Here is a 24,192-nt window from a genome sequence, read left to right as displayed (position 1 = left end):
CACCTGGCTGTTTAGACCATGTCCTGGGGAAAAGAATGCAAGGGTGTCAGCTCAGGTCCCAGGCATGGCCTCGGGTCTGGGCAGGGCTGTCGGGGAAGGTGTTCCTAGGTGCCAGGCCAGCACAGCTGTGACCCACAGCCACACTGGTGTCATAACTGGCCCCCGAGGGGTGTCCTTGGCCTCCCTTTCCTGGGGCTCTCTGCGGTGGTGTGTCTGGAGACAGGGAGCCCCCTGGAGCATGTGAGGGTCTCAGGACAGGGCTAGATTGTTCCAAACTGATGGTGTCTCCTGGCCATCCAGGGAGACTTTGGCTGGGCAGCCCCTCCCCTAAACCAGAACTAATCCCCCCCACCCCCAACCTTCCCCTTGTGACTAAAAGCACAGGCCAGCAGGCTCCCCCTCCTCAGGCCAGAGTGTGGGCCTGTCTGGGGGAGGGATCAAGGACAGCCCATTTTCAGGTCCTGAGTGGGCCCGGCGGGTCTGTCCACTTGCTCTGCAGAGATGACCGATCCCTTTTGTGTTGGAGGAGGCCGCCGGGTCCCAGGATCCAGCAGGAGCGGGCCTGGGAAGGATGGCAGCCGGAACGAGGTCCGACTTCCTGTGCTCCATGAGCCCCCAAAGCTGGGTAAGAGGAGGTGGCCAGTGGTACTGGGCGGCCAGTGCTGGGTGTAGGCCTCCCCAGATGTCAGGCTCCTGGGTGCCCAGCCTGGCCTCCTGAGAGGCTTCCTGGGGAGGGGGCAGCCGGGACCCAGGGTTCCTGACCAAAGTGGACCACAGCCTCCTGCCTCCCTATCTCCGTGAGTGCAGGGGACATGAGGCTCATTCCAGGCAGGACCAGCCCCGCCGGCTGGTGGACGAGGCTGTGGGGAATGCATTCTCTGAGCCTTGATGTGCTGTGTGCTGCAGGGCTGCCAGTGGTCCGGGCTGGGCAGACGGTGCCCAGCCAGGCCGCACTCTGCTTTGACCTGGAAAGTCCAGCTGGTGACAGGACGGAAGGGAAGAAAAAGGGACGTCCAAAAGCCGAGAATCAGGCACTCCGAGACATTCCTGTGAGCTCCCCGAGGGCTGGGTGGGCTTTTGCGAGCTGTGCCTGGAAGCCCACTGCTTTGCTGGGCTTGTTTGCTGTGGGTCTAGCGCTGAGCCATCTGTCTGCATCTGCTTTGTGCACGAGGGCTTTGAGACGGGGCTCAGTGGACCACATGTGGGAGTCCTGCAGGCCTAGGGACAGTACTGAGTCTTGGGCTGGCTGGTAGAGGCCTGGGTGGCTGCAGGGTCAGCAGCCTGGCCTTTCCCACACCTAGCTCTCCCTGATGAACCAATGGAAAGACGAGTTCAAGGCACACTCGAGGGTAAAGTGTCCAAACGCCGGGTGCTGGCTGGAATTCCCCAGCATCTATGGGCTCAAGTACCACTACCAGCGGTGCCAAGGGGTAAGGGCCTGCAGCCTGGGGAAGGGGAGGCCTGGGGCCCACCCTGCCCTGGCTGTTGGCTTGGGAGTGTCCATGTTTGCCCTCTCCACCCAGGGTGCCATCTCAGAAAGGCTGACCTTTCCCTGCCCCTTCTGTGAGGCTGCATTCACCTCCAAGACCCAGCTGGAGAAGCACCGGATTTGGAACCACATGGACCGACCCCTGCCTGCCCCCAAGCCTGGGCCAGTCAGCCGGCCAGTCACTGTCAGTCGGCCAGTTGGGGTTAGCAAGCCCATTGGAGTAAGCAAACCTGTCACTATCAGCAAGCCCATTGGCATCAGCAAGCCAGTGACAGTCAGCCGACCCATGCCAGTCTCCAAACCAGTGACAGTCAGCCGACCCGTGCCAGTCACCAAACCAGTGACGATCAGCAGGCCCATGCCGGTCACCAAAGCTGTCCCGGTCACTAGGCCCATGCCAGTCAACAAGCCTATACCAGTCACCAAATCTGTACCAGTTGCCAAGCCAGTGACAGTCAACAAACCGGTGCCAGTCACCAAACCAGTGACCATCAACAAGTCGGTACCGATGACAAAGCTTGTAACAGTTACAAAACCCGTGCCAGTTGCGAAGCCAGTGACGGTCAGTAGGCCCATCGTGGTCAGTAAGCCAGTGACAGTCAGCAGGCCCATTGCCATCAGCAGACACACACCACCCTGCAAGGTGGTGCTGCTGACCAAGTCTGAAAACAAAGCTCCTCGGGCTGCGGGGAGAAGCAGCGGTAAGAAAAGGTATGGGGGCTCCTGCCGGGTTGGGACTGGGTGTCCCCCAGGGCAGTCCAGGGGTAACAGGGCCCAGAGCGGGCCCTCCTCCTGTCTTTACTCCCTGCACCCTGCAGGACTGCGGATGGCCTGGACGCCTGCCCCATCCCACCCAAGCATGTGAGGCCAGAGAATGGGGAGTATGGCCCAGCCACCCCGGAGCAGAGCTCGGCCTTCCAGCTGAGCACAGACCCCAGCAGCAGCCCCCTTTCTCTGGGCAGCAGGCCCTCAGGGGGCAAGGAGGTGCCGAGGGCTCCAGGCCACGGGTCCCCGCCTGAGGAGGGTGCAGAGCGCATAAAGCACAGTAAGATGGGATTGGGAGGCAGTGGCCAGGGTGAGGCCAGCAGACAGCTGGCTTGAGCTTACCAATGGTTATTTAACCAGAGTCTTGGCCTCTGTTTTCTCTCTCCCGAGTCAGGAAGGAAACAGAAAACACCCAAGAAGTTTACGGGTGAGCAGCCTTCCATCTCAGGGACTTTTGGACTCAAAGGTGAGGCCTAGACTAGCCAGGCACCCTCAGGGCCGGACATACGCTGTGGCCACACCCTCAACCCACACCTACCTTCTCTGCCTGTGCACACAGGGCTGGCCAAGGCAGAAGACAAAGCCCGCATCCATCGGGCCAAGAAGCAGGAGGGCCCGGGCCCTGAAGACACGCGGAAGAAGGGGCCAGCCCCCACCAGCGCTGTCAGCAAGGAGGTGCCAGCTCCTGTGACCCACCCCGCCCCAGGTAGGGGCTGCTGAGCGGCGAGGCACAGGCCAAGTCTTGACGATGGGGGCGAATCCTGAACCACGGGGACGGGAGCTGAGTGTGGGCTTTGGGTTCTGTGCTTGGCATTAAGGACATCTGGGAGCTCCTGCCCCTCACCTGAGGCCCTGGCCATGCCCTGCAGGTGGCCCTGAGGAGCAGTGGCAACGGGCCATCCACGAACGGGGGGAGGCTGTCTGCCCCACCTGCAATGTGGTCACCCGCAAGACCCTCGTGGGGCTTAAGAAGCACATGGAAGTGTGTCAGAAGGTAGCACTGCCCCCTGGCTCGGGAGGGGAGGCACCCCGGGACTGACCTCTCACCAGCATGCCCGTCTGCAGCTGCAGGATGCACTGAAGTGTCAGCACTGCCGGAAGCAGTTCAAGTCCAAGGCCGGCCTCAACTACCACACCATGGCTGAGCACAGCACCAAGGTATTCCCCCGGGCCCAGCTGCCATCCATGCTGCCCACTGGGCGTGGGTCTCCTTCCCCGCAGCTGCCTGGCTGTGACCACTGGCCTCTCACTAGCACAGCTTAGTGGCTCCCCTGCCTGACTAGGGACATCCGTGGCCCCGGGCAGGGGCGGGCCCCGTGGTGGCAGGGGCACTGAGGCTGGCCTGCCCCTCAGCCCTCTGATGCCGAGGCCTCGGAGGGGAGCGAGCAGGAGGAGCGGGAGCGGCTGCGGAAGGTGCTGAAGCAGATGGGCCGATTGCGCTGCCCCCAAGAGGTGAGTGGGCCCACGGGTGTGGATGCCAGGTGGATGTGGCCTGGCTGCTTGCCACACTCACTTGCCCCCCGGAACCCCAGGGCTGCGGGGCCGCCTTCTCTAGTCTCATGGGCTACCAGTACCATCAGCGACGTTGCGGAAAGCCACCCTGTGAAGTGGAGACCCCGTCCTTCCCCTGCACACACTGCGGCAAGCCCTACCGCTCCAAAGCAGGCCATGACTACCATGTGCGCTCAGAGCACACAGCCCCGGTGAGTGGCCACAGCCTGGGCACTTGTTCTTCAGGCACCTGCCCTGTGGGCTCCCTCTTCCCTCCTGGGGGACTGGTGTGTCGGGAGAATGAACCTGTGATGGGCGTCTGTGTCCCCAGCCTGCTTTCTCCTGTGTTTTCTGTGTGGCACATGCCATGTGACTCACCAGCTCACCCAGCCTCCCCCTCCACAGCCCCCTGAGGAGCCCTCTGACAAGGCCTCTGAGGCTGAGGACCCGCTGGGTGTGGAGCGGACTCCCAGCGGCCGTATCCGCCGCACGTCGGCCCAGGTCGCTGTGTTCCACCTGCAGGAGATCGCAGAGGATGAGCTGGCCCGAGACTGGACCAAGCGGCGGATGAAGGATGACCTGGTGCCTGAGACCGCACGGGTGAGCCCTCCTCCCTGTCTCTGAGCATAAAGCCCCCAGAAGGATCCTGGGCAGTCCGCCCGCATCCTGGGTGCAGACCTCCCATCCGTGGAGGGAAATGTCTGGGTCACCCCCGGCTCACCCTGTCAACTGCTGTGTCTGTAGCTCAACTACACGAGGCCGGGCCTTCCTGTGCTGAACCCCGAGCTGCTGGAGGCATGGAAGAATGAGGTCAAGGAGAAAGGCCACGTCAACTGCCCCAACGATGTGAGCTGGGCAGGCTGGGCAGGCGTGGGAGCTCTGGGACTCAGGACAGAGGGCCCAGGGCTGGCCTTGGGGGGAGACTTCCATGTGGCCTGAGTTTCATAGGCAGAGAAGCCTTGACCTCAGCCCTAGCAGCTCAGCCAGCCACAGCTTCTGACTCCTGGGATCACACCCACCCACCTGCCTCAGATGGGCCCCAGGTTCCCTGGGCTGGGCAAGGGGTGCATGGTGGTCAGTGGGCTCCTGCTGGAGAGCCCACCCCCACGGTCACCTCCCATCCCCAGTGCTGTGAAGCCATCTACTCCAGCGTGTCTGGCCTCAAGGCCCACCTGGCCAGCTGCAGCAAGGTCAGTGCCCCGGCCCTCCCCTCAGCTGTGTGCTCAGTGCTCCCAGCTGCTCCCCAGGGTCCCATACATCCTGTGTGTCCCCCTGGCCCTTTGGGGTCCAGGGCCAGCGCAGCCCAGGACACTGTGCCCCCAGGCTCAGCCCAGCCGTAAGTCAGTCCGTCGTGGTTGGTCCTGTTTATGGGCTCTTCATCTGTGCTGACACAGGTGGGTGGTCGACCCACGGTTGGGGCTGGCATCCTCGTCAATGGGCTGTGACCCTTCCCTGGAGCACCTGCCTCTTGCCACCCTCACTGTGCTCTCCTGCAGCCAGGGCACCTTGGTCCTGTCACAACAGCCTCATGGGTCTGTGAAGCCCACCCAGTGGGCACCCATCCAGATAAACCTCACAAGTGTGGGGGTCCCGGCTGCATCTGGGAACTTCTGGTCCTCCAAGGGCCAGGGTGGGGGCCAACCTCTGGGGGTTGGACTGCCGTGTGCCTTACAGGGGGACCACCTGGTGGGGAAGTACTGCTGTCTGCTGTGTCCCAAGGAATTCAGCTCCGAGAGCGGCGTCAAGTACCACATCCTCAAGACCCACGCAGAGGTACGGCTGGATGGACTGGCCCCAGGGAGGGGCAGAGGAGAGGGTCGGGATGACGGCTCTTGTTGCCTTTGCTTGAGCAAGTTGCCACTGTTGAGGAAGCTTCTGGTTTCTCTTCAGAGTGGCTTCCCTGGAAGCTTGGGTGCCCGAGACCCTGTTCTGTTCTGTTCTGTTCCGTCGCTCAGTCGTGTCCGACTCTATGCGACCCCGTGGACTGTAGCCTACCAGGCTTCTCCGTCCATGGGATTCTCCAGGCAAGAATACTGGAGTGGGTTACCGTTTCCTTCTCCAGGGGATCTTCCCAACCCAGGGATCGAACCCGGGTCTCCCGCATTGGAGGCAGAAGCTTTAACCTCTGAGCCACCAGGGAAGCCCGAGACCCTAGGGCCCCTCTGTTCTGCCTTCCAGCGTCCCAGACCCCAGGGTCTCCACTGCTGCTTCTTTCCTCAGAACTGGTTCCGCACTTCGGCAGACCCACCTCCCAGACACAAGGGTGTGGACTCCCCTGTGCCCAGGAAAGAGAAGAGTCCAGCCAGTGGGAAGAAAAGGGGCCGCAAGCCCAAAGAGCGGCCCTCCGAGGAGCTGGCCCCCGGGACACCTCCCCGCCAGGACGACTGGCCCCCAGCAGGCAGAGACAAGGGGGCCCGGGGCTCCACTGGCCGGAAGGTGGGAGCCAGCAAGGCACCTGAGAAGTGAGCTTGGAGCCTGGCAGGTGGGTGGGGCCTGGCCCCACACTGGCCCGGCCCCTGTGTTTGGGGTGGGGCACCAGAGCCTCCTGCCCTCCAGGTCTCCACCCCTACCCCACCTGTTTGTCTGTCCAGCAGTGGTGGGCAGCCCTCTCCTCCCTGAAGGCAGCCCCTTCCCATGCAGGCTGCCGTAGGATGCCCTGGGCTGGGGCTCCCGGGAGGGCCGGGCAGCTGGGGAGTGCAATAGTCTGGAGGTACCATCACGGGCGGTGGGGGAAGGGCTATAGCCTGGGCTTCAGGTGCCGGGCACTGCGGAGCAGGCATATGGCCTTCTGGCCCTTGGCACATGAGCTCCATGCCCCATCCGCTTTGAGCCCAAGGCTCAGGGGGTCCCTGGGTAGCCCATTGTTCTGGGCTGCTGAGGATACCTGAGCGGCCTCACCTCTTGACCCGACACTGGAACCCCAGTACCCCCAGCTACCTCCCAGGACAGACCCCAAGTCCGACAACTACCGTGCTGACCTGACGGCCCATCCCACCCGTGCCCCGCTGCCTTCTGGTTCCTGCACTTCTGCGCTCTACCTCTCTAGGCCCACCCTCCCTTGCTGTGCAACCCCTGCTGTGCTCAGGCCCCTGCCCCACTGGCCTGTGTCCATCGTGATGGGGGAGGCCGTCTTGCTCCACTGTCTTCAGTAGTGCTCCCTGCTTGAGGCCAGCAGAGGCTCTTCTTCCATCGCGGAACTGCTGAGCAGGGCTGAGGGGCTGTGTGAAGCGAGCTCTGGCCTCAGCCTTCAGCTTCACTAACGCCACTGGCCTCGATCACATAGCCCAATGGATTTAGGGAGGGCCAGTCTGGGTTCCAGGGTCACCTGGGGCCCACAGGCCTGTGGAGTGGGGACCTGGGACCTGGCTTAAGTAGTGACCACTGTGGGAAGCAGCCTCTGTCTGCTGGCCTGGGTTGACCTATGGCCAAGCTCCCTTGGGAGCCTCCTTCCTCCTTTTTTACCTGCTCCTTTGTTTCTGGTTGTGTGGCCTTTTGATGTGAAAACCGAAGGCCAGGGTGGGAACTTGACCGAGGTCACATAAGTTGGTGGCAGCACCAGGGCTCTGTTTTGGCTCCCTTCGGTGCCCTGAGGACAGCGAGGTCTGTAGGTTGGGTCAAGTGGAGTCCAGGGCACTGAGGATGCAGCCACACCTTCCCGCCGTGGCATTGCTGTAGGTTTGGATGGAGGCTGTTTTCTACTGGGGGGTGGGGGTGGGCTGAGGGCTTGGCCTTGCCGATCCTGGATGATGTGAATTTTGATATTTGCTTGTGTGCGTGTGTCTCCTGGGTGTAGTGGATGCCAGTCTCGTTGCTGTGACAAGTAACAAACCTTTTTTTTAATTCTGTTTTTTATACAAAAACTCACCACAATCTAACATTTTGGTGCTAAGGGTTTCCTGGTGCCGACGGTGGATCTGGAGGCTGGGCTGGGGTCCCTCCCCTGCTCAGGGAGGCAGTGCTAACTGGGCATGCCTGCCCCCAGGCTCCTGTCCCCATCCCACCCCTGGAGAGGAGGGTCCAGTCCAGTGTGGGCTCAGCTCTCCTCACCCTGCACCAGGGAGACGGCTGCCAGGAGGCTTGGGGGCCGAGGCGCTATACTGCCTGTCTCTAGCTTCTTCGCTTGGCCGGAGTGCTCTGACCCTGGTCAGTCCTGGCCTGTGTGTTAGGGAGGGGATGTGGAAATGTGGATTCCCCCTACTCATGTGCACCTGATCTGATCGGCAGGTAGAGGCCTGGGCAAGGGCAGGAAATCCAGCATCAAATATTGAGGCAGGCAGTACAGCTTCAGGCAGGAGGGCTTTCCTTCCTGTGTTTCTGGGTGTCTCTGGTGTATGGCTGGTGGAGGCAGAGGTGGGTGGGCAGCCACTGGAGGGGCAGCTGTGGGAGGGTGCTGGGGAATCGGCGCTGGTGGGGCCCCACCTGCACTTTGTCCTTGTCATCAATGGCGGGAGGAGGTTGGACCTCAGCACCTCCGCAGGGGATGGCCGCTTGGCCGGCCTCTCAGGTACTTGGCCCTTGGGGAGGGGGGGCTGGTTTTGGTTGGGGGATGAGTTTCACCGTCACCCCTGCCGTCCACGTGGATCTCTGATGTGGGAACCTCACCGGACATGTGGGAAGAAGTGGGGTCCTGGGTAACTTGATGTTTAGCACTTTAACCCCCTTCTTTGTCTTTAAGGCGTGGGGACTTCTGGGTGGGGACCCCTTTCTCCTCTTCCCCTCCCCGCTCGTCCATGCTCTGGCTGGTGGGTGACAGTGACAAGCTGGTCTGTAGAGCCCTCCTCCCACGGCAGTGGAGCCCTTGGTGGCTTGGTGGAATCTGTCCATGTCCCATTCTGTTGGGAGTGCAGCCAGGTAGTCACCTAGCCTTGATTGACACCTTCAGTGAGAGGGACCCAGTGGCAGACAACCCCCTCCGTGTGGTGGGCATGGACCCTGCCTGAGACCCCAGGCCCAGGGCACAATGCCAGGTCCCTTTCTAAAGATCTACCTCTGGCCCAGCCCACCCCCCTTGCCCTGAGAACAGGAAAGGGTTGACTCAAGGGACCGAAACTTCACACGAAATAGGATGCACTTTTTTTTGCTCATGCAAGGGCAGATGAGTGTCCCCTGGTGTGACTGATGGCCCTCCCGGCCATAGCCCCCTCATGTCCCTCTGGTTTGGAAGGGAAAGGATGGGTGCACCCTGACCCACAGAGGGGAGGGCTGTCCCTGTGTGTTGTCCTCCGTGGGCCCCAGGCATCTGTCCTGAAGGTCTGGGGTTCTGGGGGAGCCAGCACCTCCTGCCTTTGGGTTTCTTGGTTTGGGTTTTTTAATGCCAGTTCTCCGTATTAAGTGCATTTTGAAAGAGAGGTTCCAGCTATCACTTGTAACCATATATATACATATATATTCTATCTACAAAGTGTTTATTTGCAAGATGTTTTTGACGGTGAGCTCGGGCCCTGCCCGCCTTGTGACCATCTGTCCCTGGTCCTCGTCCCCGCCCCGGTCCCGGGAGTGGCTCGGGGCGGGCCATCAACTGTATGTATTAAAAATAACTGTATCAAATAAATGTTTATTGATTTTTTTTCAGCGGTTTTGTGCAGCCGAGTTTGTGGTAAAGCGTGGGCTGGGGTCCTTACCTGCACACCCGCCGCAAGGCCTCGTGAGGCTTGTAGTTTGCGGGGCGCGCGCGGCCTGGTGGGACTTGTAGTCCGCGGAGCGCGCTGGAGGGCGCGCGGAGCCAGGCCCTGAACCATAGTTCCCGACAGCCCGAGCGGCCGTCCCCCAAGCCCCGCCCCACCCCACCCCACCCGCGCAGAGGCCCCTGAGCTCATGGCTGCGCCCCCGGCCTCGGCCGACGCCCCCCGACCGGCGCCGCCGCCCCTCGCGGCTGGAGACGGGCCAGACCGGCCGGAGGGGAAGAACGAGACCACGTGCGAGGACCGGTAGGCGCGGTGCGCCCCTCGTGTTCCGTGGGAGGAGCGGCCCAGGGGTCTGGGCCTGGACCAGCCAACGGTCCCCGTGGCCGGTCCCCGTGGCCTGGCGGGGGAGGGCCCTCACGGACTGCCGCGGGCAGGGCCCGTGAGGGGGCTCGTTCTGTCCCGAGCCGACGCGGCGCCGTGCCTACGAGCACCGGGCTGGACTGTTAGCCAGCCGGATGCTCCCAGGTGGTCAGTTCGTTCCGGGACTCGTACAGACTCGGCCTCCCAGCTAAGGCCAGAGGTCGTGATGCTGGGTGGTGCGGGGCACGGTGCCTTCCAGTTTCCGCCTAGGCACCCGACAGTCGTGCCTCTGGGGACTTTGCAGGAGGGGACGTTGTAGCGCGGAGGCGGGGTTCTGTCCCCTGGCTGGGGAGGCAGCTCCCGCTCACAGCCTCTGGGGCCCGGACTCAGAAGGCAGAGCAGCGCTCAGGGGAGGGCTGGCTCTTCACTTCCGGGTCTGAACACCGCCCCACCCACCTCTCCCCGCCTGACCGAGCGCTGGCCACAGGCTGGGTCCAAAGAAAAACTTTTCAGCCTGGCGGTCTGTCTGGAAAGTGCCAAAGTGCCATGGCTTGGACTGCTCAGGACTGGGCGCTGCCAGTAGAGCTGCTGGGCAAGCAGGGAGAGGGTCTCAGGACCCCTGCACCTGAAGGAGCCTCTGGTGTCCCTCCAGGCTCACGGCCTCCTGGTGAGCAGTGACTGAGATCCTGGATGACAGGGTGGAAGAGGAGGGACCTGAATCTGTGACACTTGTTCCAGAGAATCTGTTGTGTCGGAGACCAGATAAGCTCTTGAGAAGAGCGCCCTCTGCAGACATCGGCTGGCAGCCCTGCCTGGTGCACAGACCAAGTAGTGGACCTAGGTGCCCCGGCGGGCCAGGGTGACAGTGGTCTTCCTCCTAAGAGCGTGGTCCCGGGGACAGGAGGGGAGCCAGGGCCCGTGGGCAGTAAGCAGAGACCAGCACATTCTCCCACAGAGCCCCATGGAGTGTCCCTGGAGTTTCTGGACATCTGGGGGAATTTCTCATTACACCCTGCATTCTCTGGGATATTCCTCAAGCACGTGCTCCCCACCCACTGCAGTCCCTGCACGCCCCCGCCCCCCAACCCCACGGTGAGGGTACCAGAGCTGCCTCCCTTCCTTGACTGGGTGTCTGTGCAGGTGCCTCCGTACTGAGGCTCTTGCCTGACCTGTGCTCAACTTTGCCTTCTGCGGTCTTCATGAAGGCTTCTTGTGCGCCTGGCCTTCCGGAAGGGACTGACTTTCCCTTTGCACTGGAGGTGCTGGTGGATTAGTGAGCACCCTTTGGGCTGTCTTCTGGTGGGGTCCAGGTGGACACAGGTCTGGGGGCTGCCACTGGGCTAGTGGAAGGAAGCTGGCCTACTTGCTCAAAGCAATGGGAAGGAGGGGGTCCCGTAGGAGGATTCCCAGTGGGTGGGGTGGCGATTTCAAGTCCCTGGAGCCTACTGCACCCCTTCAGGACTTCAGCACCCCGGCCCCAGTTCTGTCTGCCCTGATTTCTGTTTCTGAGCTTGTCTGGGCCACCTACCCCTAGACCAGCCCCCAGTGGGCCAGCTACTCCCTCCTCCTCTGACTTCCTTTTACTCACTCGCCCAGGAAACTCTCCCAAAGCAGGATGGGGCTCAGGGCCCCCTTCGCAGCCCTGAGACTGAGCAGGGCAGGTAGGGTGGGGGTGGGAAGGAGCAGCTCTTGGCGGGTGGGGGTAGACTGTTACCCCAAGGTGGTGCCCAGAAGGGGCTTCCTCTGAGCTCTGAAGCAGAGTAGAAAAGCTGGTGTATGGACTGGGTTAATCACAGGGAGGAGGCTGGAGACCTGGGATGTGAGTGAATACTGCAGCCACACACCAGAGGGCCTGCTCTTCCTCTTGCTGCTGGCCTGGGGCGTGGCTGTGACCCTAGTTAAGCACTGAGCACTGGTGGTGGCCTTGAGGGATGTGCTGGAGCCTTCGTTGGGGGGGGGGGGGGGAGGGGCGGGCAGTTATTCTTGGAGGAGGCCTCAGGAGGGTAGAGTTTCAGGTTGTTTGTGCTTTCAGGAGGCACCTGGGGCAGGGGTGGGGCACTCAGCTCAGCTCTGTGCCGATAGCTCAGCCTAAAGACACCTTTGCTTTCCCTGTCTTGGGGTTGGGGGCTGTGCACCCTGCAGCCCCTGGGAGGTGGGGTCTGGGACTTTCTCCAGGGTGTTCCAGATGGGGTTCCTCAGCCAGCCCTGGCCGGGCGGCATGCCAACCTGAGCGCAGGAGGGGCAGCTCACCCTGATGCTGGCCTGAGTCTGCCTGGCTGTTCTCCTCGGCAGGGTCAGTGCTATTAATATCAGGCCAGTGCACAGCCCCAAGCTGGTGATCCTCTTATGCCTGTGACCTCGGCCTCTGAGGCTGGTGGTGAGTGCTGTTGCTTCTCTTGGGGCCTCTCACCTGTTGGCCCCCCAATTCCCAGTGGGCATCCTCTGCCAGCCGGGGCTTGGACCTCACTGCAGCTCTGCACTGGTTGTGTTGCCCACCCATGGAGGGGCAGTTCAGGGGGCTCCTGAGCTGTCCTGAGGGACTGCTGGGAGCCTAAGAGGCGGTGCAGGGACACCCCTGCACACACCTGGGGTCATCCTGCCATCCTGGTCTCCCTCGTGTCCTGGCCATGAGCAGCCCCTCAGCTTACCCTGGCATCCGGGTGTCAGGGTGCTGGACCCTCGGAGCAGAAGGCAGGTGAGTGGTAGGCCTGCCATCTTCCGGTGAGGAGTCCTGTCTTCACTGTGTCTCGGCTACCCCCAGCCCCGTGTGCTGTCTGGTGGACACCAGGGCAGACAGGCCAGGCAGCCAGACAGGCCTGCCACCTGCAGACGTCAGCTTTGTGTGGGGCTCTTAGTTATCGGCTGACCTGTGTCCATTATGGTTTGTAATCCTTTGGGTTGACATTGCCTTTAGTCCTTGCAGATGGCAGCACCCTGACATCTGAGAGCAGGCAGGTGAGGCCTTGCATGACTTTCCAAATCAGAGGTTGTTCTCTTGCCAAAGTGGGGAGAGGCCTGCTCTGGAGGGTGCAGTGAACGGAGAGCCTGGCACTTGGGGAGGTGGTGGGCCCTGACTTGGCTGCGGGCCGGATGCTGTTCAGACCCATTGCCAGCCCTCGGTGGGCGGCTTTCTGGCAAGGTCACCCCTGCTTACCTTCAGCTCTTCCCTGAGAAGGCATTCCTCCTAGGCTGTCAGCACTGCAGGCCTCGGGAGCTGTGGTGGTGGTGGTCATCGTCACCTCAGTGGGATGAGGGTCAGTCACCGAGAGGGGTGATGCCCCTGCTGGGGCCTCAGCTTGGAGGGAAAAGTGGGGGGACGGCAGTAGCACTCGCCCAGGCCTCCTGTCCTGCGCCGGTCCCACAAGGTGGCCTGTCTGTCCCAGAGCCTGCTCGGCACAATGGCTGGTCTGTTGGGGCAGAGAGGCTCTGCTCCTCTGAAAACCCAGTTTTCTGTGTTGGCGTTTCCTTTCCGAGTAGAAGGCACAGACTGGACTTTTTTGGGGAGGGCATGTGGAGCTCCTCTCCCTTGCTACGGGCCATAGGTCACCTCCAGGGCCTGGGGGTTGCTTGCAGGTGGGCGGCAGCTATGTTTGAGCCCCGAGGCCATGTGCTCACTGCTGGGGGCCAAACGCAGCTAGCGGAACAGCCAGCAGTGCCCTCTGACCAGGGTCTGGAGACACCCAGCTTGGTGGTGTGTGACGCCAGGCAAGCCAACCCTGTCCCATCACCTGGGTGTCCTGCTGTGTGGTCTGTGCTCAGCTTCACAGATGCGTCATACTTGCTTCCTCAGAGCCGCAGAGATGACACTGAGGGCAGAGGCTGGGGAACACGGGCTTGCTCCCCACCCACGCCATCCAGATGACGGAGAAGCAGGGCAGCCCGGCGCTCTGTGTTCCCGGGACAGCGCTGCGCCTCCTGTCACATCCAGCTGACGGCACTCAGCTGCTTCAGTTGTGCTGACAGGGCCCTCTGTGCCCTGGAAGCCGCTGGTGTGACTTGTCACGTGTTAGCCCTGAGCTAATTCCTCCCCCCACCTCCCCCTCCATACACACGTGTGCACAGACGCTGTCCTCCTGCCTCTTGGCAACGCTGGGTGCACTGGTAGCCACACAGCTGGGAATGTCAGGGGAATGCTAGGTTATCCTGAAGTGAGCCAGACGGCCCTGCACTCCTGGGGACATCTCCCCAAGGCTAGTTTCGCAGTGCCCTGTCCTGGCCACGTTGGCAGGCCATAGCAGTGACGGCGAGCTTCGGGGACAGACCAAGGGTTGGTTTGGTTTTTGATCACGAAGGGGCATGTGCTCATAAAACACACACCTGAAGTCCTTGCCCCTGACCTTGGTGGCTCAGGCCACTGCTTGCTGTCTGTGCTTCCACCTGACAGGCGTGTGCTGGCCTTTATGGCTCGTGGCACTCTGCTTTCTCACCTGATGGCACCTCTAGGATGTCTTCAGTATGTGGCTCCTTCTCAGGCTTTGACCTGTATCTGAGCAACATCCATCACTGGGGCTCTAGCTGCAGGTGGACATGTCCTGCCCGGGTTGGCCAGAGCGCCCTGGTTTCCTGCCTGGATTGTCAGCCTGTTTTCAGCGTCTCTGGGGCAGGTCTGCAAGCTGACACTGTGAGCAGTCCACTTTCTCTCAGGCAGCGACTGGAAGCGCCTTCTCCCTAAGCTGGTCCTGTGCCTAGGGCCACCTTCATGTGGGCCTCTGCGTCCAAGTCTGTCTCCCGTCTGGCCATTCGGCCAGGCTGACAACCTGAGCCTCCCCTGCTGCCCCTCAGGCCTTGGGGCCTTGAGCCAAGCATCATATCCATGCCCCTTTGGGGGTATAAACCGCTGAGAAGTCAGCACAGCTCTGCTTGCTGGAGAAGGCCCCAGTGGGGTCTGCCTCCCTCCCCCAGGTCGGGTTTCCACCCGACCTCAAGTGCAGCCTTTGGGGGCCTCCACCCTCTTCCCTGTACTTGGCACAGTGCCCTGGGTCTCCCTCCTGCTCCATCCTCTCTCTCTGGAGCCCCTCTCTCTGTGCCCTGAAGGATGGCAGGGATTGGGTCTCACAAAAGGAGAGGGCTGCAGGGAAGGAACACAGTCCTTGATAGGTCTTGACGGTCCTTGGCGTGACCACCTCCCATCTCCCTGATGCCCGGTCCACGTGGGAGGAAAAGCTGGGCCAGGACACTGCTCCCCTGGTGTCCCCCGCTGTCCCCTGGATGGATGGGCTACAGCTGGGTGTGCTGTGCCCCTACACAAGTCTGCTCACTTTCACATGCCTATGTGCGTGCATGGGGCACCACGTAGACTTGTCACACTGGGCCTGATGTGGGGTAGCCAGGGGCTGCTGGCCCTGGGCCGAGACAACTGTGTCCCCCTCCCCGACAGCAGCAACGCGGAGTCCCTGGACAGGCTGCTTCCACCTGTGGGCGCGGGGCGCTCGCCGAGGAAGCGCACCACCAGCCAGTGCAAGTCTGAGCCTCCCCTCCTGCGCACGAGCAAGCGCACCATCTACACGGCAGGGCGGCCGCCATGGTACAACGAGCATGGCACCCAGTCCAAGGAGGCCTTTGCCATTGGTGAGCATGGCTGTGGTGGGAAGGGTGGGCCAAAGCCACCGTCTTGTGGGACCCCCAAGTAGAGGGGTGGGACCCACCTCAATGTCCAACGCCTGTGCTGGTGTCTTGTGACTAGCACTGCTTGGGCCCCTCAGTCCAGGTCAGAAGAGGCTGTGTGGGAGTGGCGAGCACCACTGGGACTCATCTGTGAGCTGGGCTGGGCCACTGTGCTCAAGGTCTCCACCCCACCCACAGGTCTGGGAGGTGGCAGTGCCTCCGGGAAGACCACTGTGGCCAGAATGATCATTGAGGCCCTGGATGTGCCCTGGGTGGTCTTGCTGTCCATGGACTCCTTCTATAAGGTGCGGGTGCCCTGTGGTGCAGGCTGCCTCTGGGAGGCTCGTGGCCCCCGCCCTGGCCTGGGACCTGAGCCTGCAGCTGCTCCAGCTCCTCCCCTCCCCCCATCGCAGGTGCTCACCAGGCAGCAGCAGGAGCAGGCTGCCCACAACAACTTCAACTTTGACCACCCAGATGCCTTTGACTTCGACCTCATCATCTCCACGCTCAAGAAGCTCAAGCAGGGCAAGAGTGTCAAGGTGCCCATCTATGACTTCACCACCCACAGCCGGAAGAAGGACTGGGTAGGCTGTGGGCTCAGCTGCACTGGGCTGGTGCCGGGGCCCCAGGCAGCTTTGCTTCGACACACGCGGTTCCTTTGCAGAAAACTCTGTATGGTGCAAATGTCATCATCTTCGAGGGAATCATGGCCTTTGCTGACAAGACACTGCTGGAGGTGAGGACAGGCTCCAGGCGTCCTGTGCTGAGGCCCAGGGTTGGGTGAGCTGCCTTGTTTCCTGAATCTCACACAACCCCTTTGCGTCACGTGGCTGCCAAGGTCAGAGCCACATTTGTGGGGGTAGGTTGACGTGTGTGTGTGCACATGTGTGTTCTTACCCGGGAGGGAACTAGCCTCCCACGTGGGTTCTGTCCGCAAGGGCATCCTGTCCCCTGGGAGGCTCTGGGCAGCTGCCCCACATGTGACACCCTCCAGCCAGGCTGCAGGTGGCTCCTTCCCTGCCCTGAGCGAGGTCTTTGCACAGTTGGCCCTGCCCTAGGCCTTGCTGCTTGTGCTGGTCCCGAGTGTGAGTGTGCTCAGGCCCTAGGAACCCCACTGCCTGCCATGCATACACACACACTCCACGCATGATGCACACCAGACACACATTCAGCTACACCACACCCTCCCCACCCCAGAGGGGCCCACACCATGCAGACCCCAGAGGAGCCCTGAGGGCCTGATCCATTCCTGGGCCCACACCCAGGCCAGTGTCTCTGCCAGAGGCCATCCCCTGTGACCTGTGCTGCCCTGCCAGTGTTGGCCCTCAGCTGCTCACTGCTCACTGCACCCACCCCCCATAGCTCCTGGACATGAAGATCTTTGTGGACACAGACTCTGACATACGCCTTGTGCGGCGACTGCGCCGTGACATCAGCGAGCGGGGCCGGGACATCGAGGGCGTCATCAAGCAGTACAATAAGTTTGTGAAGCCTGCCTTCGACCAGTATATCCAGCCCACCATGCGTGTGGCAGACATCGTGGTGCCCCGGGGTCAGCCTGAAGGCCCATCTGGCAGGGAGGCGGGGACGGGGGCACAGCCAGACCTTATCCTCCCTCCTGCTCCCCTGAAGAGTAGGGACACAACCTCACCCTCCCCGTTCATCCCCAGGGAGCGGGAACACAGTGGCCATCGACCTGATTGTGCAGCACGTGCACAGCCAGCTGGAGGAGGTGAGCCACGGCTGGCCCCACTCCCACACCCCGCAGTCCTGCCACCCAGGGCCACCTGCCCAAGCAGCCCCATAGTTACTGGCCAGGGGCAGCTGGGCTCCCTGAGGGAGTGTGGGCCTTTTAGGAACGGGTACAGCCTATCCCTTCCAGCCCTCCTGGTGACGGGTTTTGGCACCGGGTCCCTTGTCCCAAGAATCCTAGAAGGTCACACACCACAGGCTGGCCACAGGGGCCACCCATCCCTGGGGTTGACTTCACAGTGGGGTGCTTGAAGCCTGTGGAACAGAGCTCCAGGGGTCCTGGCTCTGACATCCCACCCAGAGGTACCCATGTCGGACCACAGGAAGCTGACCCTCTCCCATGGCAGGCAGCCCCTAGGACCCTCGCCTCCAGGGCTATGGTGTGTCTGCTCTTGGGTGGGGGTGGCCCGGCTGGCTGAGACACGCGGTGGCGACAGGCCATGCCATCCCATGACTTTGAGGTGAGCAGTGCTGCCATCTCTGACACCCACCCCATTTCCTTGTGTCTCCTTGTCGCTGCCGCAGCGTGAGCTCAGTGTCAGGTAAGAGTTCCCACACCTGTCTGCGCAGATGGAGGCATTTCCAACATCCACAGGGAGCTCGGAGTCTGGGCTGTCCCCTCCCACCATGCCTACCCTCTGTGGTGGCCCTGCCCCAGGCACATAAGGGGTGGTGTGGTGGCCCCCACACTGCTTCTACCTGCCCTTGCCAGGTAATTCAGGCCCAGAGAGGTCAAAGGACCTGCCCAACATCATATAGTACCCTGACCTCTCTGGAAGTTTTTATCTGACTTGGGGCTGGTTGTATCGGGTCCGACTCCAGGGCACAGCTATCCTGAGCCAGCACTCCTGAGCCCCAGGGCAGTGCCACCAGCCCGTCCTGCAGCTGAGGGCCTGGGTCTGCCCCTTCTCTGCTTGAGCCAAGAAGCCAGTCTACTCCCCTAAGCGGTGGTGAGGCACCTACCCACTTCTCATTCCCTGCCCCCGCCCCCACGCCCTGGGATGCTGGCCCACCCTGGCACTGGAGGCCAGGCGCAGAGAGCCAGGTGGAGCCCTCAGGAGTTCCGGGCTGACTGCCCTTCCCGCCCACAAGGCGGAAGGTGGTGCCCCGTCCCTACGCAGCAGTCGTGGAGCTGGGAAGCACCAGACCGAGCCCCGAGCTCCGGCTGTGTTGGAAATGCCTCCAGGCCGGTTGCCGGCCTCCAGCTTCCTGCCCACGCATCAGTCTCCGCTTGCCTCTCACCCAGCCTAGGGCTCCGGCGGAAGCCTTGGTTCAGAGACATAAAACTTTCCAGGAAGCGTGGCTGCCTTGGGTGGAAGGGACCTGCAGGGCCGCCTGCTATGGACTTGCGGGTGCTCGCAGGCCCAGGGGCGCGAGCTGCGGGGTCTTCCTGCCACCGCCCCGCCTCCCTCCTCCCCCAGCCTCCTGCTCTTTCCTAGGCCAGCTGGTGGCTGCGGGGACCACGGTGCTGCGGCTAAGTGGTCTTTTCTCTTTCTTCTTTTCCTCTTTGTAAACCCTGGGGTTTCCTGCCCTGTTCCCTCCCTGACCTACTCTTCGCCTCTTCACCTGGCGGGCAGAGGAAGCTACGCTGGGATCTGTGAGGACAGAGTGCTCTGGCCGTGGTGCTGCCCGCGAGCTGTGTGCCGGCGCCCGCAGGCCCCGCCCCGCCCCGCAGGCCCCGCCCCTCTCCGCTCCAGTCCGGGGCAGCAGGGGCTGCCAAGCCAGCTCTGCCCTTCTCCCGAGGGGTCCGCGCATCACCTTGGGGAAACTTAGGCGGGGCTTGGCCTCAAAGCTCGACTGTTTTTCCTGGAAGAGGGGTCCTGAGGTTGGGGAACAGGTGCCCAGTTTAGGGGCAGAGATTCGTCTGCCAGGACCTGGACCGGGAGGGCACCTGGAGCGGGGAGGGAGGCTCCCCCGCAACCCCTGCTTCCTGCCTAACGGTCAGCTGCTCTGCCTTCCACCATGTCCTTTAACGCTTGCCTGGTTGTTATGGGGAGGGCATCCGGGAATGGGGGCCTTCCTCCAGATCAACTACTGGGAGGATAGCCCCCATCCGGCACACTGCGGTGCGCACCACCACTGCCCCCCACCCCAGTCTGCAGCGGGAGGGTAGGGCTCTGGGGGAAATGCCCTCCTTGAGTTCCCAATCGGTTTGTGTCCTCAGGGCGGCTCTGGCCTCGGCGCACCAGTGCCACCCCCTGCCCAGGACGCTTAGTGTCCTCAAGAGCACGCCGCAGGTGCGGGGCATGCACACCATCATCAGGTGAGCCCGAGCCCTCAGGGCACGGTGGGCGGGCGGCTCGCCCTTCCCTAACCTGGCGAATAACCCGCAGAGACCGCGAAACCAGCCGAGACGAGTTCATCTTCTACTCTAAGAGGCTGATGCGACTGCTCATAGAGCACGCACTCTCCTTCCTGCCTTTCCAGGTCTGAGGTCGTGGGTGGGGGAGGCTGGGTAGTAGGGAGGGGGACAAGAGGCACCTCACCCTCACGCCCCATCCCGCCCTGCACAGGACTGCGTGGTGCAGACCCCACAGGGTCAGGACTACGCGGGCAAGTGCTATGCGGGGAAGCAGGTACCAGGGGCCGGGCCTGCAGTGGGAGATGGGTGGAAACTGGGGAGGCAGGGTCTGACCAGCTCAACCTCGTCCCCCAGATCACCGGCGTGTCCATCCTGCGGGCCGGCGAGACCATGGAGCCTGCGCTGCGGGCCGTATGCAAGGACGTGCGCATTGGCACCATCCTCATCCAGACCAACCAACTCACGGGGGAGCCCGAGGTGAGGGGCCCCTGGGAGTGAGGGAGGGAGGGGGTGGAACCTCGGCGAGGGTGGGGTACAGGTGGAGCCCGAGGAGGGGGCGTGGGTGGAGTCCCCAAGAGCCCTGGTGCAGCCCTCTGGGACCCCCTGACCCTGGGGTCTCCTGCAGCTCCACTACCTGAGGCTCCCCAAGGACATCAGTGATGACCACGTGATCCTGATGGACTGCACAGTGTCCACGGGTGCGGCAGCCATGATGGCTGTGCGGGTGCTGCTGGTGAGTGGGGGGGTGGGGTGGGGGGGGTTGGGTCCAGGGCCGCAGCTCAACCCCTTGTCCCACAGGACCACGACGTGCCCGAGGACAAGATCTTCCTGCTGTCGCTGCTTATGGCGGAGATGGGCGTCCACTCGGTGGCCTACGCCTTCCCGCGGGTTAGAATCATCACCACAGCAGTAGACAAGCGCGTCAACGACCTCTTCCGCATCATCCCTGGCATCGGTGAGGCTGCCAGGCCTCCTCAGTGGAGCTTGGGGGGGTAGGTTGTAGGGGAGGTGGGCCTGCCTGAGACCCCACCACGAGGACCTGCCTTTTCCCCCAGGGAACTTCGGTGACCGCTACTTTGGGACTGATGCTGTCCCTGACGGGAGCGACGATGAAGAAGGGGGCTCCACTGGGTAGCCACCCACCCACCCCAACTCCCCACACCTCCCTATCTCCCCTGAGGCTGAGTAGAGATGTTAATTTATTTTAATTAAAAAATGTGTTACCCATGTAATTTGTCTAAACATTTTATAAAATAAAGCATTAGGAAAAGGAAGCCGGAGCCGGTGAGCGGGGCCCAGGAGTGTTGTCCCACCTGGACCTGGCTTGGGGAGTGGGCCCCAGGGCTGCCCCAGTCAAGTTCTGAGGCCCCCATGGAGCAGGAGGACTGAGGGAGCCTGCCCTCCACTGGGTTCTGGTCACGGCCCTGCCTCCTCCGGTCCCCAGCCCCTGCAGGACAAGGGGTCCTGGTCTTGTACTTGACTTTCCTCGTGTCCAGGCTCGGCCACATTTAGGAGAGGGCAGAGCTGGACCTGCAGCTCCTGAACCTGCTAAACAGGCCCTTGGTGGCCACCTGGCCTGGACCTAGGGCTCTGGGTCTTACAAGGTGTCAGCAGCCTCTACAGCCACTACCCCACCCCCACCCCCGCACCCAGCATGTTTAAGCAGTGAGGAGCTAGTGCTAGCCACAGGGGCCCCACTTGCAGGGGAGACGTCTGTGCCTCAGTGAGCCGGCCACACTGCTCAGGGCCAGAAACCACGTCCGGCCCTGCCTTCACTGTTCTTGCGCGAGGGCACCGCCAAGGTGCAGGCCTGCCTGGCTCACAAACCTAAGGCGAATTCCCAGCTGCAGCAGGTGGGCTGTCAGAAGCCCCCATACAGACGTCCCCTCCACCTCACGGCCTGGTCTCACTCTTTCCTGCCCTCCTGGTCTCTCTTGGTTCCCCAGCCCCCTCACAAAGGCCATGTCATGGAAAAGCTAGTTGTGGGGCGGGGACAGGAAGTCTCTGGCTGGGGGCCAGGCGAAGGGCAGCAGATAAAGGCGGGAGTTTGGTCCAGAGGTGGCCAGGTGCAGGGTCAGAGGAGCGACACAGCCCTGAGGTCGGCAGAAGGGACCTCTCCCCCACAACCTGGTGAGTGGACAGCCCCCCGCTCCAGCCCCGTCTCCAGGGCCAAATTTGTTCATTCATTCATCCTGTGCTCTAGTGCCTGGAGCCTGCAGCAGGCCTGGCCCTGCTCAAGTGCTGACAGGCAAGGAGGCAGAGATGCCCTTCTGTCCGGCCAGCTCTTCCCGGATGAGAAATGAGGCAGACAGCTGACAAGCTGGGCAGGAACTAGGTCATCCCAGGAGGGGCCCCCGGGTCCAGCTAGAGGCTAACCAGCTCCCAGAGAAGATATCAAAGCCACACCTGCTCATGCGTGTGCAAAGAGCACATGGCCCTAGACACACACATGTGTGATGCAGCTCAGGGCCCCCACCCCACTCAGCCACCAGCCTGTGGGTGGGACAGCTTCCTCCCACTTCTCCAGAGTCAGTGGGCCTAGGACCAAGACCTACCCCCTCAGGCTGAGGGTCCCTCTCCAGAGACATCTCCCAGAGACAAGGTCACAGCTTAGGGGGGTTCTTGGGCCACATCCTGCCAGGTCCCTGAGGGGTGGCAGAAGTGGTCACCTTCCAAACAGCCCTGATGAATGGGTCTCTGGGGTGCCACTGGGAGAAAGGGGCAATTCCTCCAGCCTCAGGGAGCCTCCCAGTCCCAGAAACAGCACCAGGGTTCAAGGTCCAGGACTGGAGCTACTGGGGGCTTCCAGCATGGGGAGAAGCTGGGTAGTGCTGCTGGGGCCAGAGAAGCGCATCCCCAGGCAAACCGCTCAGGCCGTGTGCCAGCTGGGACTGATGAGTGGCCCCTTGTGTTGCTCTCTGGGCACCTGGGCTGCTGTGAGCCCAGCAGAGGCCAGGGGGTGGGGGACGAACCTGGGGAGTAGCTGAGGGTGGGCCTGCAGCCTGGAGAGACCCTCAGAGCCTGGGCCAGGACAGACCCCGAGCCCCTCCCTCACTTGTCCAGAGGCTCCTGGGACACAGGGTGAGGAACCCCAAAGAGCAATGTGCCTGTGGAAGCCCCATCAGCCGCCTGGGCAGTGCCTTCAGGACTGTCCAACCTGAGAATGGTGAGCATCCAGCGACAATCTCAGGTTTGTCAGCCCGCAAGGTGCCGTCCCCTCCCCAACAGCAGCGAGGGGCACATGGACTCCAGCAGAAGGGTGGGTACTGTCTGGGGAAGGACTCCACCCATCAGAGTGTCTCAGTTCTCCGCTGGGACACCAGGAGTCAAGAAGAAACCGCCAGATGCCAGTGTCCTGGGTTTGGCTTGATACAGCCCTAAGTGCTCCAGGGTGAGTCCCAGGAAGGGTCGTTTGTACTTGTTTCAGGGCTGAGCCCCTGCACGAGGCAGCCAGAGACGCTGCAGGGCAGGCTGCATGGTGCTGGGAGACTTCCAGACCCTCCAAAGTCAAGCTGAGAGCTGGGGCGGTGGCCGGAAGGGAGGGGGCTGTGGATTCACTTCTGAAGGAACAGGGCAGGGGCAGCAGGTGGGTTTTAGCTGTGCTTAGAAGGGTGAGAAAAGGGCAACTAGCAACGGCATTCGCGGGGACCCGGTTGTGTGACCCCGAGGAGGGCCCTAGTTTGGAGCCCTGGCGAGCAGAGCTAGGATACATCCGCTGGGGCGGCGGACAGGTGGGTGGGCCTAGTTCCCTGGCGAGGCCCTGGGCGCGGGTGCTCACCAGCTGGCTTCCAACTTGGGGCCGAGAACCGCCCCGGCGTCACGTGTCTGGGGGTGGGACTGGCGCTGGCTTGGACCCTCCCCAACCGCCACCACGCCCCCTAGTACCAGAGCGAGCCGAATATCCCAGCGCGAGCCGAATATCCCAGCGCGAGCCGAATATCCCAGCGCGAGCCGAGCATCCCGGCCCGGGCCTGCTGGGGGCCGCGCTCCCGGACAGAAAGACAGCGGACAGGACTGGAAGGAGCCGCGGTCCAGGGCGCCGCGAGTGCTGCCTCGGGGCCCCCCGAAGTTCTGGGGAGCCTCAGCAGGGGGCCTCCCTGAGACCGAGGAAGCCCAGTCCTCAGGACTTGGAGAGGATGGATGACCGGTCGCGCCAGGGACAGGGGTTGCCGCATAGCGATGGGATCTTCCCGCCGGGACGGGCCGCGCGGTGTCCTCGGGGCCCTGAGACCGACCGACACCGGAGCAGCTACTCCAAGAGGGAGGTGACTGCGGGCGCGTCCGGCCCCCCGCGCCCACGTGGCCCGCGCTCCCCTCCGGGCCGCGTCTTACCAAGTTGTTGCCGGGTTTCCTTAAACCAGAACTCCCGGGACCGCTGGCCCGTCGCGGGGCCTTCGTCTGCGGCTGCCGCTTGGGTTCCTGAAATAAAGCGCTTCACGCGGTGACGTCGAAAGCAACGTAGGCGGGGGAAGAGGCGGGCTGCCTCGGAGCCAGCGCAGGGGAGCCCACGCGATACGGCCCCGCGCTCAACCTACCTGGACGCAGATTACCTGCGCCAGGTCTGCCGGGAGCGAGTGGGGAGACGCGAGCCGCCGCCACTGCCCACATCCCCAGGGCAGACGCGCCCCTCCTCGTGGCCACGCGCCACACGCCAGACACCTGCTGGGCGGGGCTGCCTTTCGGTACTTCCCCGGGGTGTGGGAGGTGTACCTAAGACCGTACCCACACTCTGCGACCACGACTTCTGCTAAGAGCCCAGGGTCCTAGGACTGGGCACAGAAGAGCAAAGGGCACTGGGGGGACTT

The 24,192-nt window shown here is 62.6% G+C and overlaps 2 protein-coding genes across 9 annotated transcripts; both read left to right on the top strand.

The window, feature by feature from the left end:
- Nucleotides 1-499: 499 nt before the first annotated feature.
- ZNF512B (zinc finger protein 512B) lies at nt 500-9,316 on the top strand. Its single transcript, XM_055433065.2, has 16 exons — nt 500-625; nt 907-1,049; nt 1,302-1,430; nt 1,524-2,200; nt 2,308-2,534; nt 2,649-2,720; nt 2,814-2,960; nt 3,124-3,248; nt 3,320-3,412; nt 3,608-3,706; nt 3,787-3,957; nt 4,151-4,345; nt 4,490-4,591; nt 4,873-4,935; nt 5,420-5,518; nt 5,966-9,316. The coding sequence occupies exons 1-16, from the start codon at nt 502-504 to the stop codon at nt 6,209-6,211; spliced, it is 2,712 nt and encodes a 903-aa protein (XP_055289040.1). The 5' UTR covers nt 500-501; the 3' UTR covers nt 6,212-9,316.
- A 196-nt stretch (nt 9,317-9,512) lies between these two features.
- Nucleotides 9,513-20,554, top strand: UCKL1 (uridine-cytidine kinase 1 like 1). 8 transcript variants are annotated; one of them, XM_055433077.2, is made up of 15 exons: nt 9,513-9,672; nt 15,107-15,297; nt 15,532-15,638; nt 15,747-15,917; nt 15,998-16,069; nt 16,696-16,885; nt 17,004-17,065; nt 18,663-18,682; nt 19,250-19,348; nt 19,419-19,512; nt 19,599-19,661; nt 19,742-19,864; nt 20,013-20,120; nt 20,186-20,342; nt 20,443-20,554. In XM_055433077.2, exons 1-15 carry the CDS (start codon nt 9,560-9,562, stop codon nt 20,520-20,522), a joined length of 1,650 nt encoding a protein of 549 aa, XP_055289052.1. In that variant the 5' UTR covers nt 9,513-9,559; the 3' UTR covers nt 20,523-20,554. The 8 variants fall into 8 exon arrangements, with proteins under 8 accessions (XP_055289052.1, XP_055289061.1, XP_055289069.1 ...); XM_055433086.2 differs by lacking the exon at nt 18,663-18,682 and adding an exon at nt 17,611-17,627 and having other exon boundaries at nt 9,514-9,672; XM_055433094.2 differs by having other exon boundaries at nt 9,519-9,672; nt 15,110-15,297.
- Nucleotides 20,555-24,192: the final 3,638 nt, after the last annotated feature.

The sequence above is a fragment of the Moschus berezovskii genome, chromosome 15 (genome assembly GCF_049115385.1).
Source record: "Moschus berezovskii isolate FMDL1 chromosome 15, NW_MosBer_1.0, whole genome shotgun sequence".
Classification (NCBI taxonomy): domain Eukaryota; kingdom Metazoa; phylum Chordata; class Mammalia; order Artiodactyla; family Moschidae; genus Moschus; species Moschus berezovskii.
The sequence above is the reverse complement of the archived record's forward strand: the minus strand, read 5'-3'. Positions and strand labels throughout refer to the sequence as shown.